Source organism: Ornithodoros turicata, chromosome 2 (assembly GCF_037126465.1).
Source record: "Ornithodoros turicata isolate Travis chromosome 2, ASM3712646v1, whole genome shotgun sequence".
Taxonomy (NCBI): domain Eukaryota; kingdom Metazoa; phylum Arthropoda; class Arachnida; order Ixodida; family Argasidae; genus Ornithodoros; species Ornithodoros turicata.
Genome location: NC_088202.1, coordinates 85,341,184 through 85,359,177, shown reverse-complemented (window position 1 = coordinate 85,359,177; position 17,994 = coordinate 85,341,184). Strand labels below are relative to the sequence as shown.

The window sequence follows — 17,994 nt, the reverse complement described above, 5'->3', positions numbered from 1 at the left end:
TGGCCGCGCTACGAAGTCAACGTCGCAAGAGTGCCACCGAAAAAAAATTTTTTTTTCTGTTTAACAAAAAGTATTCTTCTAATTTTTTCTCCGCACATAAAGGAGGTATTCTTGTACAATCCTATGTAAAGCACGTTTTTCTAGCTTGTTATCGTGGTTGAAAATTTCCTCACTGAAATATTCACTTTTCAAAATTTCCGTGATACGATTTTTTTACTACACCTAAATCTCTGAGAAAAGAGTTCAGAACTTTTATTAGCAGGCAGTCCTTATGTAGTTTACACCGGCAAAATTCGGTCTTGTTAGATGCCGCAGTTACTTTTATAAAAAATGTCAAATTTTGGCAAATTTTGAAGCGTTTCCCAGAATCCCCCAAATCCTAAATTTTGCGGCAGTCTACCGAGACTCAGTCAGTAGGTGGCATTGGTCCTTCTAAAAAACACGTTTAAAGTTTGAACTTCTTCGGTGCAGTAGAACGCTCACGGCATGCTTCCATAGGGGGTATGGTTTTTGCTCGCAGCGCAAACCTCAAAGCCCTCTAGCGTCGGAACGCGGCGGTGTTTTAGGCTAGTATTTGGGATTTCGTATATGTCTACTACCACAACGAACTCTGAATTTTTTCGTGACAATCGGCTGTGGTCGAGCAGCACCGCTGGAGCACATGGCGTGGAATGCACCTGGCGTCTCTCCACTCGTGCCTATGAATCGGTCTTAGTGTTCAGTAAATATCTCATCAGCGGCATTATGCGTAGGGGTTTCCGGGCTAGGAATATAGCCAACATTCACGTAATAATCGTGCATGTAGAGAGCCTGTGTCGTAAATTTTGCTCGACTCGAGCAATGGCTCATCTCTAGGTTACTTCCCATTGGGTCCGCCTTCTGTCAGGATCAGACGTCATCATTGCTCCTATGTCTCCTCCTTTTTAGTGTCACCATGGAAGCAGACCTTCTCTGCTTTCCCGCAGCACGCTCTTCCCAAAGTACTACTTTATCGAATGCAAACGGTGAACTATCAAAATTCGGCAACGTGACTCCACCTAATTGTCCGCGTCTGATGCCCTCCTGGAAGTGACACGAGTCCAAGTGACATCATGACACACGACACTCCGGTAGCTGGTCGAAGAAGTTACAGCGGCAATCTGACCTTTTGGTGTTCTTAAGCTCCTTGGACGTCTTCTACATAAATAAGAAATTTACACTTTAGTCAACGGTAGGTATGATTTCTGTTGAATGTACGTTTCTTTAATGGCACAATGCCATGGTGCGCAGAATGCCTGGCTGAATAGCGCCTCATATCAGTCTGTGCAATCACCCGACATTATTCGTGAGGTTTTCTCAGTAACGTGCATAATATCGCACCAAAGAAAATGACCGCACCGATTTGTCGAAAATTAGAAGACGAAGCAAGGTTGAAAAATACGCTCAAAATTTGTCACTCTCCCTTTCATTTCAGCCATAAGAGAAAAGGACAGAAGCCATGAGGCTCGATGAAAGCGCAAGAGAAGAATAACACAAACCTTCTGCCGCTGATCTAAGGTACATACTCTCTCTCAAGGATTACAAACGATCCCAGATAACCTCCCGGACGAGATACTCCAAGGGCAATTTCGATAATCCGAGCTCCTCTCTGGGATGGGGCTAACCCCATCCGTCCCCCGCGACCCGCCCCATGGGACAAGCAGGGGGGTAGGAAAGGACAATCAATCAGCTCTTGAGCTACTTCTCCCTCCCTGCCAGCACTCGGTCCCCACGACTCCCATGAGGTGAGCAATTACTTTGACAACTCCTGATTGATTTTCAACTGCTCCCACGCCTGCACGCCCTAGCGCTTTGGTTCTAGTGAGATTAGGTCCCACTTTGTTTGCGGTGTCCTTTTTTAATCACAGCTCTGATTTCTGTTTATCAAACTCGAGTGTGATTTCTATTGAATATGCAGCTGTTTCTTAGATCTAATGTTATTGGAAGGCATGCTGCGCCGGTATGGTTATCGACCGTCATGATTTTTCTTTAGGTTCAGCGCCCCTAACTACAAACAGCGCATTCAAATAGACAGCACATTTTTAAAAAATACGATAACTAGGAGACGTAATGCATTGAAAGCTTTCAGCACAATGTAATTTTAGAAAAACACGAGTTCCGCGAAAACGGCCTTTTGCCTGTCTAACGCTAGTATATGATTACTAACATTGTATTACATTTTGTATTTCGTGCCTCTGTTTCATTATACTTGGTATTACCCGTACACTCTTAAAAATGAACTTCACGGCATAGCACGCTCCTAGCCAACCATAATCTCGAATGATATCGTTATCTGCCCTGATTTGTTGAAAACGGTAGGCGTACGCTTTTTTTTGTGACAATTATGAACAGCATAAGTGTCACAAAAAAGGTGTACGCCTCCCGTTTTCAACAAATCGCGCAGATAACGATATCATTCGAGATTATGGTTGGCTAGGAGCGTGCTATGCGGTGAAGTTCATTTTTAAAAGTGTAAACATAGAATAACGCACTCATTGACTTTTCGTCAACTGCCACCTCCCAATCTATCTTACCTGTATATACCTGAACCTAGTCACGATAAGTAATACAACTGGTAAGACTTTAAAGGGACTGCACCAGCTCGCGTGACTCAGTGGTTAGCGTGCTGGCAATGTCACGTCGAGACTGGGAGGTACCCGGGTTCGAACCCCGGTGCCTGCTGTGCTGTTTGGGGTTTCTCCTGGGTTTTTCTCAGACGCTTTCAGACATATGTCGGCACAGTTCCCTTAGAAGTCTGCCCAGGACGCACATTCCCCAGGGCATCAGTCGTGACGTTGCCCACATCTGTGAGGCCGACAACGGCGAGCCCTTTCACCATCACCACCACCAGCAGCGCTGGTAAGGTCTCAATCTCGATTACTACGGTATTCCAAACGCAAAAAGGCCTTGCCCGAAAAGCGTCGCGGCAACGCGGATGGTAATAGCCCAAGTCAACGAAGTACCTGTAGAAGTCACACGGCCGAAGGATTCTGGCAGTCATTATCTTGCGCCTCATCGACCCCGCCTACTGATAGCAAAGGTTTGGCAGTGGAAGCAAAATACGCAAATATATCGCGGAAGTAAAGCCCAAAGTTCCTCCATTCAGAGTAAACCATTCAGAAGTGTCTACAGCACTTCTCCGTGGTTACTTCCATTCCCATCGTTTCCTTTTCCATTCGTAATCGCATCATAAGGTGTCAACATCAGTTCTTAAACAGTAGACGACGGACACGATACAATGCAGGCGTGCTGACCACACTGCAGTCTTCACTCTACTGAATACATGAATACACTACTCAGGAAGCGGTTCATCGGCCGCATTTTTATCGCAACTGACTCAGCGACCCATGGGTGCCGTCTGTCACATCGTACATCATCAACGTTGGGAGAGCTCGAAGTCATCTTGTTACTTCTGCAGTGTATCGCGCTGGAAATCAGGGGGCCGAGACGACTCAGAGGTGGTTCCGTAATTCATAGCAAACATGCGCGTTCGTGGCCCCAGTCGTAATGGATATCCTGCGTCAAGTTCAGCGCCTGAGCGACGGAAGCCACTGTGTACCCCTGCAGTGGGTCCCGGGTCACTGACAGAGTGACTGCTGCTGCCCAATAGTATGCACAACATCAGTCCTGAGCATGTCGTGAAGCACGTGGACGGGTGAGCCATGCTAAGCGCGCGGTCGTTAGAACTGGCAAGGAAATTCCAAAAGTGAGCAGTGTCCCTCATGGGGATCGTGATCGCTCCCTACCAATGCTCCTCTCTCGATATTACCGGTAGCGCTCGTCGTTTGCTCGGAATAGGGTCCCACTGAAGGCAAACCACGGTGCACAATGACACCGTAATCACTCTGGATTTGCGGAAAGATCGTACGTCTTTGCGTGACACTTAACATAGCTGCGTAAGTGTCACAAAAAGGCGTACGCTTCCCATTTTCAACATATGGCACTGCAAAAACAGAACTTTACCACATAGCACCGTTGATGGCCGTTCATTGAATGATACCGTAATCACTCCTGATTTGAGGAAAGCGCGGGGCGCACGACTTTTTGGGACAATTAACATAATTGCATAGGTGTCTCAAAAAGGCGTACAACTACCGTTTTTAGCCAATCAGGGGGCAGAACGATGCCATTCGGGATGATGTTTGACTAGGAGCGTGCTATGTGGTGAAGTTCTGTTTTTAGAGTCCAGGAGAGAGAACGATGCCATGCGGGATGATATGGTTGGCTACACTCTTAAAAATGAGCTTCACCGCATAGAACGCTCCTAGCCAACCATCACCGCGAATGGTATCGTTATCTATCCTGATTTGTTGAAAACGGGAGGCGTACGCCTTTTGCTACTCCCGTGCTATGCGGTGAAGTTCATTTCTAAGAGTGTACACTCTTAAAAATGAACTTCACCACATAGCACGCTCCTAGCCAACCACCATCCCGAATGACAACGTTCTCGCCCCTGATTTGTTGAAAACGGGAGGAGGAGCCTATTTTGTGCGGTGCATAATGGCACAAAATAGGCTCCTCCTCCCGTTTTCAACAAATCAGGGGCGAGAACGTTGTCATTCGGGATGGTGGTTGGCTAGGAGCGTGCTATGTGGTGAAGTTCATTTTTAAGAGTGTAGGAGCGTGTTTTAAGGGTGTAGAGCACCTTCTGTATCCTACATTCTTAAAAATGAGCTTCACCACATAGCACGCTCCTAGCCAACCATCATTCCGAATGACAACGTTCTCATCCCTGATTTGTTGAAAACGTGGGGCGGAGCCTATTTTCTGACACTTATGCTGTTCACAATTGTCACAAAAAAGGCGTACGCCCCCCGTTTACAGCAAATCAGGGAAGATAACGATATCATTCGAGATTATGGTTGGCTAGGAGCGTGCTATGCGGTGAAGTTTATTTCTAAGAGTGTATCCTTGGCGCATGCCTAAGTGCATACCACACCTGTCATGGATGCGTTGCGTGTGTGGGGGGGGGAGGGGGAGTACGTACATTCCCATCTAGCTCATATCGTATTCAACAGTGTAACGGGGAAGCGTAACGCCATCGCTGAAACATATCATCGCCATGATCATCACCACCATGATGTATCTACGGTGAGCTAGCTCACCATGGATACATAATTCACCGTAGTAATCTGTCGTTGTTCTTATAAAAGCACGCGCGCGACCAAGCAGGCTACATGTTACAGAACAAAGACGACAATGTGTACGGAGCACATATAGAACACGTTGGGAGGGCAGCAGGAGCGCGGTGGGGATCCATACGCAGACTTGCTACTGTACAATAAAGTACCAAAACACGCTGGCTTGGAAGCAGTCATAGACTGGTGAGCGTGGAAACAGTCGATTGGCGTTGACTGAACACTTTGTTCCTTCGGGACAAATGAAACCAATCAGGCACGTTCAGGTCACTTAGTGGCACGTGAACGGCAGCCTCCCCTGCGTCCTCCCTCACGTGTGGTTAGCTCATCCAAAGGAAAGCTTCATTTTGGTAGGGGTGCGATGGTCGGTGACACGGCACGTCCCTGTGACGTACACATTACATGGCATTGTATCCCTTAGGGTTGTCATTATCCCAATTGTTAGTTCCGTGTGTTGATATTGTGTATTCACACTGGGGATGGCTACAAGTGAGGATTTGTCTTACGGGGTCAAGGAAGGTTAACCAGGCTATAGTATGTAAGACATGGGCCTCCCGGTAAAATATTGACGCCATCAACATAGTCACACAACCTTGACACTCGTCACATATCTCTGGGTACACTTCACCATCCAAAACAACTCTACATTCTTTGTTAACTCGTGCTTCGCGGCATCATAAAATGATGCTTCGACCCATGCCGCACACACACACCCCCAAAAAATAATAAAAAAAATAAAAAGAAACAGTCACAGGAAAAGCTGTCACGGAGAGAGCCAACCATTAGCAGCAGCGGCAGCAGAAAATTAAAAACGTGCGAAATTCCGGCTTTTCTTGCATACTCACGTCTATGGAAGTCAACATGACGAGCTGCGGTAGTGCTTTGAGGCCCTGTGTTTTGTAGTTGGGGAACATCTTATGCCTGGCGGCCATGACAGCGTACAGGTTGGACACAGAGCCACCTGGAAGGCATTACAAGTTAAAAAGCGTACAGATAAAAATAGCACGTAATGTAGCACTTCAGATACTAAGTAGTGTCCTTGCGTCCACAGCTAGTACGTGTGTACGTATGATGGCACGTATAACCTCAAATATCTGTGAATGAAAGAAAGTAGAAGAAGCAGAAAGACAGAGCGGCGATTAAGGCAGCGATAATTGAGTTATTATATTGTATTATACGTTAACGCACTTATTATATTAAAGAGTTTATAACTTTGAACTCACGAAGTTCAGTTTCTTTTTAATTCCATGTCAGCGCCGCGAAGCAACTGTGGCTATGTGCCGCGAACAGACACGGACAGATGGAGAGAGGACAGCAGGAAGGAGTGGGGGACAGGGGGTTAGTATGCGTCTTAGGCCGACTTCAAGGGGAACTGTGCCGACATTCTTCTGCAAAGTCCGCCGTAAAACCGAGGGAAGACCTCAGACAGCACAGACGATGGTAGGCTTCGAACCCACCACCTCCCAGCCTTCAGCACGACCTTGGCTACCACAAACGAGCGGACGCTTCCATCCGCTCGGCCATGCTGCTGGTAGTTCAGTTATTGGATACAGTAAATGGACGAACACTATAGTCAGTCGGACGACATTCCTTTCATCAACATTCCTTTCATCAACATTCCTTTATTCTAAAAGAAATAAAGGATTGTCCTACATTTTAGTAGTCGCAGAGTATCGTTCTTTTTTTCTCTCTATCTCTTTTTAGTTTCTCGTCGAAAAATATCGCAGAATCGCGCGGCATTTTCTGGAAGTTTCACGGGCTATAGTTACACAATCTACTTTGCGAATGAGCTAAAAACACGCGAATGCACCGGCCGTATTACGATATCTACATCCTCCACAAATCGTTCTCGGCTGAACCGGTGGATTTCCGGCTGAGAAAACTCTCCGGCTGCCATATTCGGCGACGACATAATTACGCATACGTGGCAACATTCCTATTCAAATTGCACAAATGCGAATTTTAAAAGCGCGCTCCCGCGGGGACTCTATTCAGACGGCGGACGAAATTGCCTTCAAGTTACGATAGCGGAGTTCGGCCAGGCAAATGAAGGACTTTAAAAAAAAAAAAAAAAGAACAGCCCTTCGTGACAGCTTTATGTGGTATACGTTTATTTAGTGTTTTATGTATCGCGACAATTGATCCATTATGTGAAGGTTTAAGAAAAGTGAGAGGAGCTCAGTGTTTTCTTTATTCGCGACAGTTTACTGTGGTTCCCGTAAGAGGCAAAACGTGTGGAGGGGTAGAAAAATGAAGACTGTTGTAGTGCACACGTTTCTTCGGTGAAACGAGACGCGCAAGCAATGCACATGAGAGAAGCACTGCAGCAGCTCAAATAATCGTGATAAAAGTAACAATACTGTAGGAAAGAGCAACTTCAACTTGACAACGAGCTGTTCTATTGTCCGATGTGGCCGGGATGAACCCAGAAGAAACTAGTGCCGAATCAGCCGACCATAGTAGAGAAAATGGAAACGAAACAAGCGCGCAGGCGCCAGGAGCACCTGACAGGTGATGCGGGACACGTCATTGTCGTCTCTAATTTGTTCCAAATACATTATCGTCGAACGTCTCTTAATGTGCTCTAACAGTGCTCAAACATCAGACAAACCGACTTGACTTCCGATTATTCAGAACACGCAGAACAGTTGAAATGTCTACGCATGGATAATGTACAGCGCTTATGTATGTAATGCATGAGACAGTTGGTGAAATTACGATGCTGAGCATACGGAGATCCCTCAAAATGTCGATGCCGCAGTTGCCATGAAATACAACATTTGGTTAATACATTTTTGACTGGAATTTTGAGCGATACATGACAATATCTTATTGTAGTTCCTGTAAGTCATGGTTATTTAGGATTAAGAGGGGCAGTAAGCCTATGATAATCTTAGAGAGGTTTTAACGGATGTTGTGATGCGGTGGCGAAGCTGTTCGTCCAGCCCAGAGCAATAGAACGGTCGACCCTGTAGAGCGTGCTTTGCCACTGAAACATGCTTACCGCGGAGAAGAAAACTTTACGAGTGCGTTGGAGCTTGTTCGTTTCAGTGTGCGTCGCCGTCGGCAGCGACATTCTCAACGACTATCTTGCAGAAAAATGTCGCCGAGGCAGTAATGTGTACTCGTACAGGATGGTTAAATATTTAATGGTTATTATTGAATATTGTCGCATCCGTCCCGGTCGATTCCGAAACTATTTACTATCCGTTTTACTCCTCGTTCATCACCGACAAAAACGCCGAAAATCCGGCGCGAAAAAGTGGAGTAGCTCCTGTGCAATTTGATGAAATGCATAAGAGCAGAAGACGGATGTAGAGAGTACGCCGGAATTCCCACTCTGGAAATCGGAGAAAACGTTGAATAAAGTACCAATTTGGGCCTGTTGGTCACACATGATAAAATCGCTAAAACCTGTGCTAAAAACACTAAGAACGAAACAGTGCGTCCGTCCTGTTTCGTTTTTAGTGTTTTCAGCACTGGTTTTAGCGATTTTATCAGAGAAAACGTCACTCGGACAAGGCCAATCCGGGACCAGCCGGAGGTCCTTTTGCGACCGGCGGGCGACTGGGACGGCGTCTGCGGAGAGTCTGCAACCGGCTTGTGGAATGTCACTTCTGGGTTAGCGTCGGGCGTGTTCGTATAACCAGTGACGTAACATAGTGTTCCACGTGACATGGTCGCGTCTAAATTCACACCGCTAAGCGAAAGTCGGCGTATTTGCCGGGAGTTTTCACTTGGTATATTTTGGTGCAAACGCAAAGCAGACGAGCTCGGAGACAATCGCCTGCGCTGCGCTCCCATTGGTGTACTGACTTACGTCATCATGATATTACTACCGCTAGGGCTTCCATAGCTACAGAGGGAGTGCGTATCGTTAAATTTAAATTTAAATTTAAAAACTCTTTGATTTAATATGTAAGTGTGTTTTCGGAAGAGCAACTTGGCCAAGTAAACTGTGAAGCGGTGCCGAACATTACCGTATCTGTCTCATGCACACGTTTCCGGATGCGATAGTCGCCTTAAAAATAGATAAAATTTGCGAGTTTCCACAAATTACGTGAAGGATACATTTTTGTTCACTATTCGGTTGATGTTACTGTCACTGTTTCACGTGTGTAGTCGTCCTCTGGTTATCTCAAACATGTGGTTGAAATAGGCGGAATAACGAGCACCGAACGATGTATTTTTAACACCACCATATCTACAATGCATCTACAAGCTCTACACATGCTGACTCTCCTATACCCACGCATAACACCGTAAACGGAGACAGGACGAATAATCAAATGGATGGCTGATTTACAGAAGGCTTATTGATTGATTCATTATGTTGCAACTAACGTTTAAACCTGCGATGTGCTCCATATGCTCCCTCGTGCGGGCATTCCAAATCCTTTTTCCTGCGGGAGGTTGTTCGCTTTCACTAACCACGGCTTCAGACACAGTTCTTTTAACCAAATTCTTTTTTTTTTTTAATAGCAAGCCGACTTCCGTCCCGCTCATCTTCCTTCTCTCGTCATAAACAAATTCTCTCCCCCCTCTCTAATGACTTGTTCCCTCGGCGACTCACCCGAGTATTCAGATTTGACACATTCGTGTGTGGGGACGGATGGCATAAAAACAGCGGAACGGGATTTTTTAGTTGGATAAAAAGAAGGAACATCAAATGAACAAGTAAAATGAACAAGAAAATGAAAAATAAATAAGCACATATTCGTCTAAAGATCTTTTGTCCTACGATTCCACCCTATCGACTAAGCAGTAACAGAACAACTCACCAGGGGCGAGGATGCTGTCACCGTTAGAGTATCCTATGAGGTCTCGCATCTTCTTCATCACTACGTTTTCCATGAGAATAAATACAGGGGCAATTTCGTAAGTGAACCTGAAACGAATGAGACACGCAGAGCGTGCAATAAGTTCGTAGACGAAAAGTCGTACTCGAAAACGCTGAAGCGCAATATTCCACTGCTTATTCCACATGTAGCATCGAGGTAAATAATTGTAAACGTTCTAATGCTTCATTTGGATCGTAACAACGGCAACAGGAAATTATTCCGCGCACCAAGCACAGCCTTAAATGCACACTACAGTAATCCACTGCTGATATCACAAGAATCAAAATGATGAACAATGCTAAATTTTCTATTATAATGTTGCTTCATAGGCTCCTATGAGCACCGATGAGAGTCGTAGGGACGTGGAGGTGAGGAGCAGTGAGACATTGATAGTTTTTCAGGCCATGTCATGTACTGAAGCTAAGCCACCATGTCTTACACCAGCCAAGAAAAGGGGAAAAGGGGAAGGCGAAGACTTTCGCTTGTGCACCTTCCCTTTCCTTCATTATGATGCACAAGATCCACAAGCGAAATCGATTCACACTGAAAAAAAAATTGTACGTATTGTTCAGAAATTCTCACGCATGCGAGGTATAGTTCCCTCTTTCTTCAGAGCAGGCACACAACATAGACACACTCACTGTACCAAATCATCGTCGTTGAGAAATTCCCACACAACACATTCGATTTCCCAGAGTGCAGAACTGTGCCGAAGCTCGCGAAACTCCGAAACTTGGCAAGGTCCCAACGACATCGCCGTCCTGGGCCATGTAGTGAGCGCCATATGGCAGATAAGTGAACTAAATCCGGCACTAGGAAAAATGGGGGAAATCGCAAAGCTTTCGGGCCTGGTGTAATACATGGAGGCCTCGACTGAAGGAACGTGAGCGAGGGAGGAGGGGATGTGAGGGTGGTGGAGAGTTAAGAGGGTTGTACTAGTGAAGACAGCATTGCGAAATCTGTGCCACGCATCAAGGGTCTCGTGCCATGACGTCATGGGAGGTGAATTTAAATGGCGCAACGTGAGGTTTTTGTGTACAACGTCATGCAGGCTGATAAAATGGTTTCTCGCTAGGTGGCGCATTCATCTGACGATAGGGGCAGTTTCTTCATTTCATTATGAGAAGAGGAAATTGTGCTGTTGCGGTAAAAGTAGCCATTAGAGCCCATACACTTCATTCTAATTATTTTCTCACTAGCGCTAAGTGTTATCTTCCTTGTCATTTTCCGTAATATAAACATATTTTCATCTACCAGCATACAACGCTAAAGAAGCACAAGCACTCGAAAATTCGGCCGTCTCATTGCATGTGGGAATGCTTGCTACCGTTTAACCCCTGCACTCTAAAAACAGAGCTCAACCGCACAGCACGCTCTGTGCCAACCATTGCCACGAATGATAGGGTTATCGCTTGTGATTCGAAGAGAGAGGGAGGCGTACTTCTTTTTTGTGTCAATTTGGATACGTGATAATTGACACAAGGTGGTGGTGGTGGTGGTGGTGGTGGTGGTGGTGCTTGTGGAAGGGCTCGCCGTGTCACATAAAGGCGTAGGCCTCCTTCTCTCCTCAAATCAGAAGCGATAACCCTGTCATTCGTCGCAAACGTTGGCGCGGAGCGTGCTATGCAGTGAAGTTCAGTTTTTAGAGTGTGCAGAACATGGTACCTTACAAAACCGAACATTTGTCAAACAAAATCGAGAAAATTGTCATCGACTTACATGTTTGTGTTGGCAGTTGCTGTGAGCCATTCTCCAGCGAGCGACACAATGTCTAGTCCTGATGACAACTGATTGAAGAAATGAGGATGACCTGCAAGTTGAAGACGAGAAGAAAGTCACATTTAGTGCTCAGTTTTCGTCAAACCAACTACTTCGAATAGAACACAGCAACGTTGGAAACATATCTGAACCTTGTCGCAGCTGAAGTCCGCCTGACGCGTATTGCAACAGCCCGGAAGCATTAAGAACATTCTTATAAGTAACAATAAAGTTGACGTCAAGAGGACCATGTGTTACACACAGAACAGAATGAGTAAAGGAATAAGAAAAACAGGAGACAGAGCAGCATATTAGAAACGTGCGCAAAGCTATGCTCCCTATGGGGAGGAATAGGATGCAACGGGAGTCTGGAGCTCCAATGGCATTGTGGGCAGCTGGCGCTCCGTTGTCGAACGTTGCCTGCGCGACTCGTGCACCGGCTTTGCGTCCTGCGTTACGTCTGTTGTTTCATTTCCATTTTGTGCGAGTGTCTAGCCTGACGCCGTATAATCATCCGAAAGCGACCTCATACTGTGGCAATGCTTAGTGTGGATGTTAACCTGAAACGTGTGTTGTATGATAAACAATGCGAAATCTCTACTTTGGGACCAACCTATAAAAGAAAATCAAATTTTACCGTAAATTAGCACCTCGGTTTCGCGTGCTCCCTGAAACAGTGCATCGTACGTTCGTGCCTGGCTAGCACGTCTGTCTCGCACGATACGGGGATCATTCTGTTTTGGGTTGCTGTCATATGTCGGTATGTGCTCCGTGTAATGACTTCCGTGTAAGACTTATGTGCGAGCATCGAAGACCGATAGCGCAGTAAGAAAGTGGAAAGGGGGTAGACCAAGCAAGTAGCGGACGCGTGCTCGGAACATGCACGTCGTAGTCAGTGCTAGGGACACTGCCCGATGCTCTCTGACATTAAACCATTCCACTAGGTAGTACTTTTCCTACAAACCTCTTGTGTAACGAGTACAAACTGGGTCTCATTCCGGTACAATTTACAGTAGCACGCATAATTCCGCAGTAAAATATTTCTCCGGGGCGTTACTGAAAACTTTCGAAGAGAGCAGAAAATTTATCTGGCAAATTTAGTAAGATAGTTCTACACTCTTAAAAATGAGTTTCACCGCATAGCACGCTCCTAGCCAACCATCATCTCGAATGATATCGTTATCTGCCCGGATTTGTTGAAAACGGGAAGCGTACGCCTTTTTTGTGACACTTATGCTGTTCATAATTGTCACAAAAAAGGCGTACGCCTCCCGTTTTCAACAAATCAGGGCAGATAACGATATCATTCGAGATGATGGTTGGCTAGGAGCGTGCTATGCTGTGAAGTTCATTTTTAAGAGTGTACAAGAAGCCAAGTCTATCAGTAAGTCAGCAGATGCTATGAAGAAATCACAGACGGAAACGCATGGAAAAAGCACCTTGTAATGCTTAGGGATTACAGAGAAGCACCACACTTCACTTCGTGTCTTTGAGTCCCTTTTAACGCCAGGTACATTCTACAAATAGGCAGTGAAGTCAGACAAAGCGTGTGTCCGTGCGTGAGTCTGCGGCACATCCTGTAAAGCGTGCTTTGACTGCACTGGCAGAATGTACGCAGGAGAAGCAACCAAGCAATGTGCATCCCCGCGGCTCTCTTAGCAAGGAGACGTTGCTGCGCTGTTGTAATGCAGTGTGATGATAGCAAGCGGGCCCTTTGGTTTAGCTTCGATGAACAACTTGGAAAGATGGTGATGCATCGCGATGAGAGTGGAGGAGGTCGAAGGACAGTGAGCAAGACGGAAGAGACTAAATTTAGAAGCCAAGGTGTTATACTTACGTGAATACGTTTACCGTAGAGTACCGTAAGACTTACGGAGATGGGCGTATTACTTACCGTCCAGTATTAAGTATCGTATTAAGTATTAAGTATCGTCCGCGTATTACCGTAAGACGGTATCCACCCGTGAATACTTTTATCTAGTTAGTTAATAAGAAATTCGAAGTATCCAGACAGCAAGTCGGAAACTTCAATAATTCCAGTACCTCACACTCGCTTCATGTGTAATGCGTTATTATTGTACATAATACGGTTGCGATCCGCTGCTCGTTTCAAATTTCCGTTCTTACCGGACACCGCGAAAAGCTCGATGCGACAGTAAGCTTCTTCTTCATTGGCAACTACAAGGGACAAAAACTTTGAAGTGTGCGAAAAAATTCAGTCTGTCAGCCAGTACATCTGACATCTTTGGTGGCAACTCGCCTGGCGAGCGACGACGCCAGACTGCTGCTCTTGTCGCCTTCCTCAAGGAAATGCGGCTTATATCACGCCTATAGTGTAGAGTAGTGTATTTTTTTTTCTGCGTCTTAGTCGTGACGCTGGCCGCTTCCAGCGTGGCCAACCACGGCGAGCAGTTTTCACCTTCACCACCACCACCACCACCAGTTCTTGTAATGCGTGCACGTCTTGCGTCATGCGTGTGTTAGTGCACGACCATAAAAATGTGTTCCGCTTTTTTTTGTCAATAACATAGAAAATAACGCACGCAAGACATGCCAATAGAGTCTTCTGTTTCCGAAGACATGATGCTACATGTAAGTACGTACCTAACTGCTAGGAAATGCTCTGCTTCACCGACATATTTCGCACTTTACGGAGACACGAGTGCGCAAGAAGCTACCCATGTCGAATGCCAACTGCGCTATGCAAGTCCGTGTTATAGCGAAACTCAACCGATAACAAGAATAGTCGATATTGATTGAGAGCGTGGAATCCACGGCGTCTGTCAGAAAAATGCTAAAAAGAAGAAATTGTCCTCCCAGACAGGTTGGACAGGAAAGAGCTGTGTGGGGTGAAGGGAGAGTAAAACACGAAAACGCTTTTTAGAATCACTTGACATCATCGCGGCAGATCCGCTTAAACGGGCCGACCCGTAACGTGAGAAACGCACAATATGTGCGCCATATCACACAAGGGCTTCGCAAGACTATTGCAACAAAGAATGACATTCCAATGGCAGGCAGCCAGAGAATGGATGAGAGACAGGAGCTATAGGAAAGGTGAGATGACCCCAGTGTAAACAACAACAATAAACGATGGAAATGTGATGATGACATAGGGTCTTTCCTCGTAGTAGCCACAGTGTAAAATATAGAGCAAATCTACTACTTATTCGCAGTTAGCACTTAACTGCATGTAACTGTGCTCTTAGAAACAGCGCTTCACCGTGCGACACGCTCCAAGCCTCTATTCACAAACGAGACGTGATAAAAGGTATAATTCTGTGCAATGGCTGGCTTTCAGCGTGCTATGCGGTGAAGTTCTGTTTGAAGAGTGCGTAGGTCTCTAAAAATCCGAGATAATGTGTCTTGAGTTACAGTACTATCACTATCAAAAAAGGAGTAAATTGGGGAGTAGTTTCAGCTTTAGTCCCTAAGATTGCAATTACTCGCCATTTTAGTCTCCTGACCCCGACATTTACCCCGAGCATCGCAAATAGCGACCCCAAACTTCGCACATGTTCTCCGGAATGCGGTGCCCAGCTTACGCAAATGCGGGAATCGCTGCGGGAACCTGGCGAAACAAGGCAAAATAATTAAGCAATTTCCTGCCTGCAGCGTAAGAAATAGATAGCAGTTCTGTCTTGACAAATTGTGCCCATATGCGTGCCAGAAGATTTTATAACTTCTCACATCGGTTTAATTCAATTTCAAAGTATTATAATTTAAGCACACATGAACTAGAGGACAAAGCGTGATATGCAGTTCGCACTCCGTGACATGCATTTAAACCAGCGGTCGCAAACACGCGACCCGCTAGCCGCATGTGGCCAGGGATGACCTATTCTGTGACCCAAGGGCAATTGACCACAAACAGAACGAAGCTATTCTCTCTCTCTCAAAAAAGATAGTAATATTCAGGCATTGTTCTTACCCTTTCCCGGCATAGTGCTGCCACTGTCCATGTTAGGCAGAATATACACATGTGAGCACTTCTTATGACTCATCAACCTCCACAAATGTTACGGATCTAGTTTCCCGTTCACTTTGCTAAGCTACTACTGTAACTACTGTGAGGATTAAGATGAAATTATCTTAATTCTTACACTAAGTGACACACTAAAAAATTAGAGACTGAACAGTTATGTACATAGGCCATCGTATTTTTATTTTTAGGAGTGATATTAAAGTATAGCTAACCCGAACCCATCTGCTGTCAATAATGTCAGCTAGGTGTTTCTCTGTGTTCTTCTATTTCTTTTTCCTTTTTCTTTTAAAAAAACACTACTGCGTGCAAATAGGGGATAATTTCAGGGGTCCTGAACATTGTCATAATCGTTTATGAAGAACTGCGTATTTTTTTCTCAAATCGTTTCTCATATCTTCAGTACCTGATTTCGAAAGACGGCTTATTTATTTCTCCTGGTGTGTCCGGTGGAGGCCTTCAGTAATGAATTTGGCACCCACCGTACGGCTCCACAACAACTACACCGTTCCTGTTTTTGTATGTATTTTTATTTTATGGATTATTTTATTTTATAGTACATTTTACTTTATTTTATATTTTTATTTTATGGTATATTAGGGTATTTTATGGTAATCACCGTCAATGCGACATGCGACTCGAGTTTGAGGGCCCTGATTTGAACCCACACATTTAGTTGCTACAGGGACTAATGGTTATGTCAGTGCACCTAGCCCCACAAAGAACTAACATTGCTCTTTTTTTTTGCGTGTACTGTAACAACTCATTCAGCTGAGTACGCCTACACAGGTGAGATAAATACGGTTACAGCGAGGCATGTCGACTTCTGTACGGGCTCTTGTGCACAGAGGGCTCTCTGACTATGAATTCACACTCTAGGGAAAAATGAGCAAGTGAAATAACAATAATAAGTAAGTGAAGTGAAATAATCAGTAAAAAGGGACAGCGCGCCACTTTTATGGGGCAGTCACGAATGGGAACTGAGTAGTGGTACAAAACTATCGATAGTACTAAAGATGCTATCGATAGTCGTATGAAAATTGAACTATCGATAGTGAAAACCTATCGAATGCACTATCGATAGTCGACTATCGATACTAAGAAAACTATCGATAGTACTGTCGATAGTCCACTGTCGACAGTCTCTTGAGTGCGTACGATTTCATGATGAGCATCTTCTCTCGCTGCTTGCAGTTGCTTGCAGTGCATCATACATTACAGCGCAACGAAAAACACTTGTGTCGCACATGATTGTTTTCGTTCTCACTGTGCCAGTACGAAAACGAAAACAGGAATGGAAACATCAAGAGTGAGAACCAAACAACAACTTTATTACGGGACGATGGCTGGGGAGTTTCATCGCCTGGGGCGATACTCTACCCTATTGCTGATAATGAGCCTCTTCACAATAAGGATCGAAGTCCTGTGGTGTCCAGGAAGGTGAAGAGAGCCTTGAGGGCAGAGCATTTGTGGGTTAAGCACCTTGAAACCAAAGTGCAGCGACGGCTTCCTGCCATTCAACATCTTTCTGGCTTAGGCTGGGGCTGTGATCAACGCTCCCTTCTAGCCGTTCACGCGGCTTTGGTGAGTGAGAACCAAATCTAGCTATCGATAGCAAGAAGAAACGAAGTCAGAAAAATAGGCGATGGCAAGTTGCCGGTGGTGAGTAAATCAAAGAGTGATATTAAACGGTAAGAGCAACTTGTTTATTTACACATGGTAACGAGACTTTCGTGCACGAGACTGCACTTCTTCAAGTTACAACAATATGTTCCTGTACCATGTCCATATTTTTGTAACCTGAAGAAGTGCAGTCTCGGGCACGAAAGTCTCGTTACCATGCGTAAATAAATAAGTTGCTCCTACCGTTTAATATCAGTCTATCGATAGCAAAGAAAGCAAAACAGAGTAATATCGATAGTAGACCATGGATAGTTTTGCAAAACTATCGCTGGTATCGATAGTCAATTTATCGATAGTTTTGCATCACTAGAACTGGGACTAGAGGAAGACGTTGGCTTCCCCTGAGTGGAACTATATCTTATGTGAAGCCTGTTTTACAGGCACCTAACAGGTTTGGCCTGGGATAAATCGAAACGCAATCAAATCAAATCAAGCTGACACGGATATGGTGGCCCGTCAAAACCTGGATTTTTGTCTTGTTGTTGCTTTGAAGAGCGGAATGCTCACCACACTCATAACGAGCATCTCCTTTTCTGTTAGTTTTCTTCAGTCATCGGTTATCCTTAGACATATG

At 45.2% G+C, this 17,994-nt stretch overlaps 1 protein-coding gene across 1 annotated transcript in view; it reads right to left on the bottom strand.

The window, feature by feature from the left end:
* The window catches only part of LOC135385647 (glutamate decarboxylase-like), a 111,476-nt gene that overhangs the window by 37,533 nt on the left and 55,949 nt on the right, over positions 1-17,994 (bottom strand). Inside the window, exons 4-6 of the mRNA XM_064615100.1 lie at positions 11,717-11,807; positions 9,938-10,044; positions 6,002-6,117 (exon numbers count right to left, since the gene is read on the bottom strand). Coding sequence (XP_064471170.1) covers positions 6,002-6,117; positions 9,938-10,044; positions 11,717-11,807 — 314 coding nt within the window. The remainder of the gene's footprint in view (positions 1-6,001; positions 6,118-9,937; positions 10,045-11,716; positions 11,808-17,994) is intronic.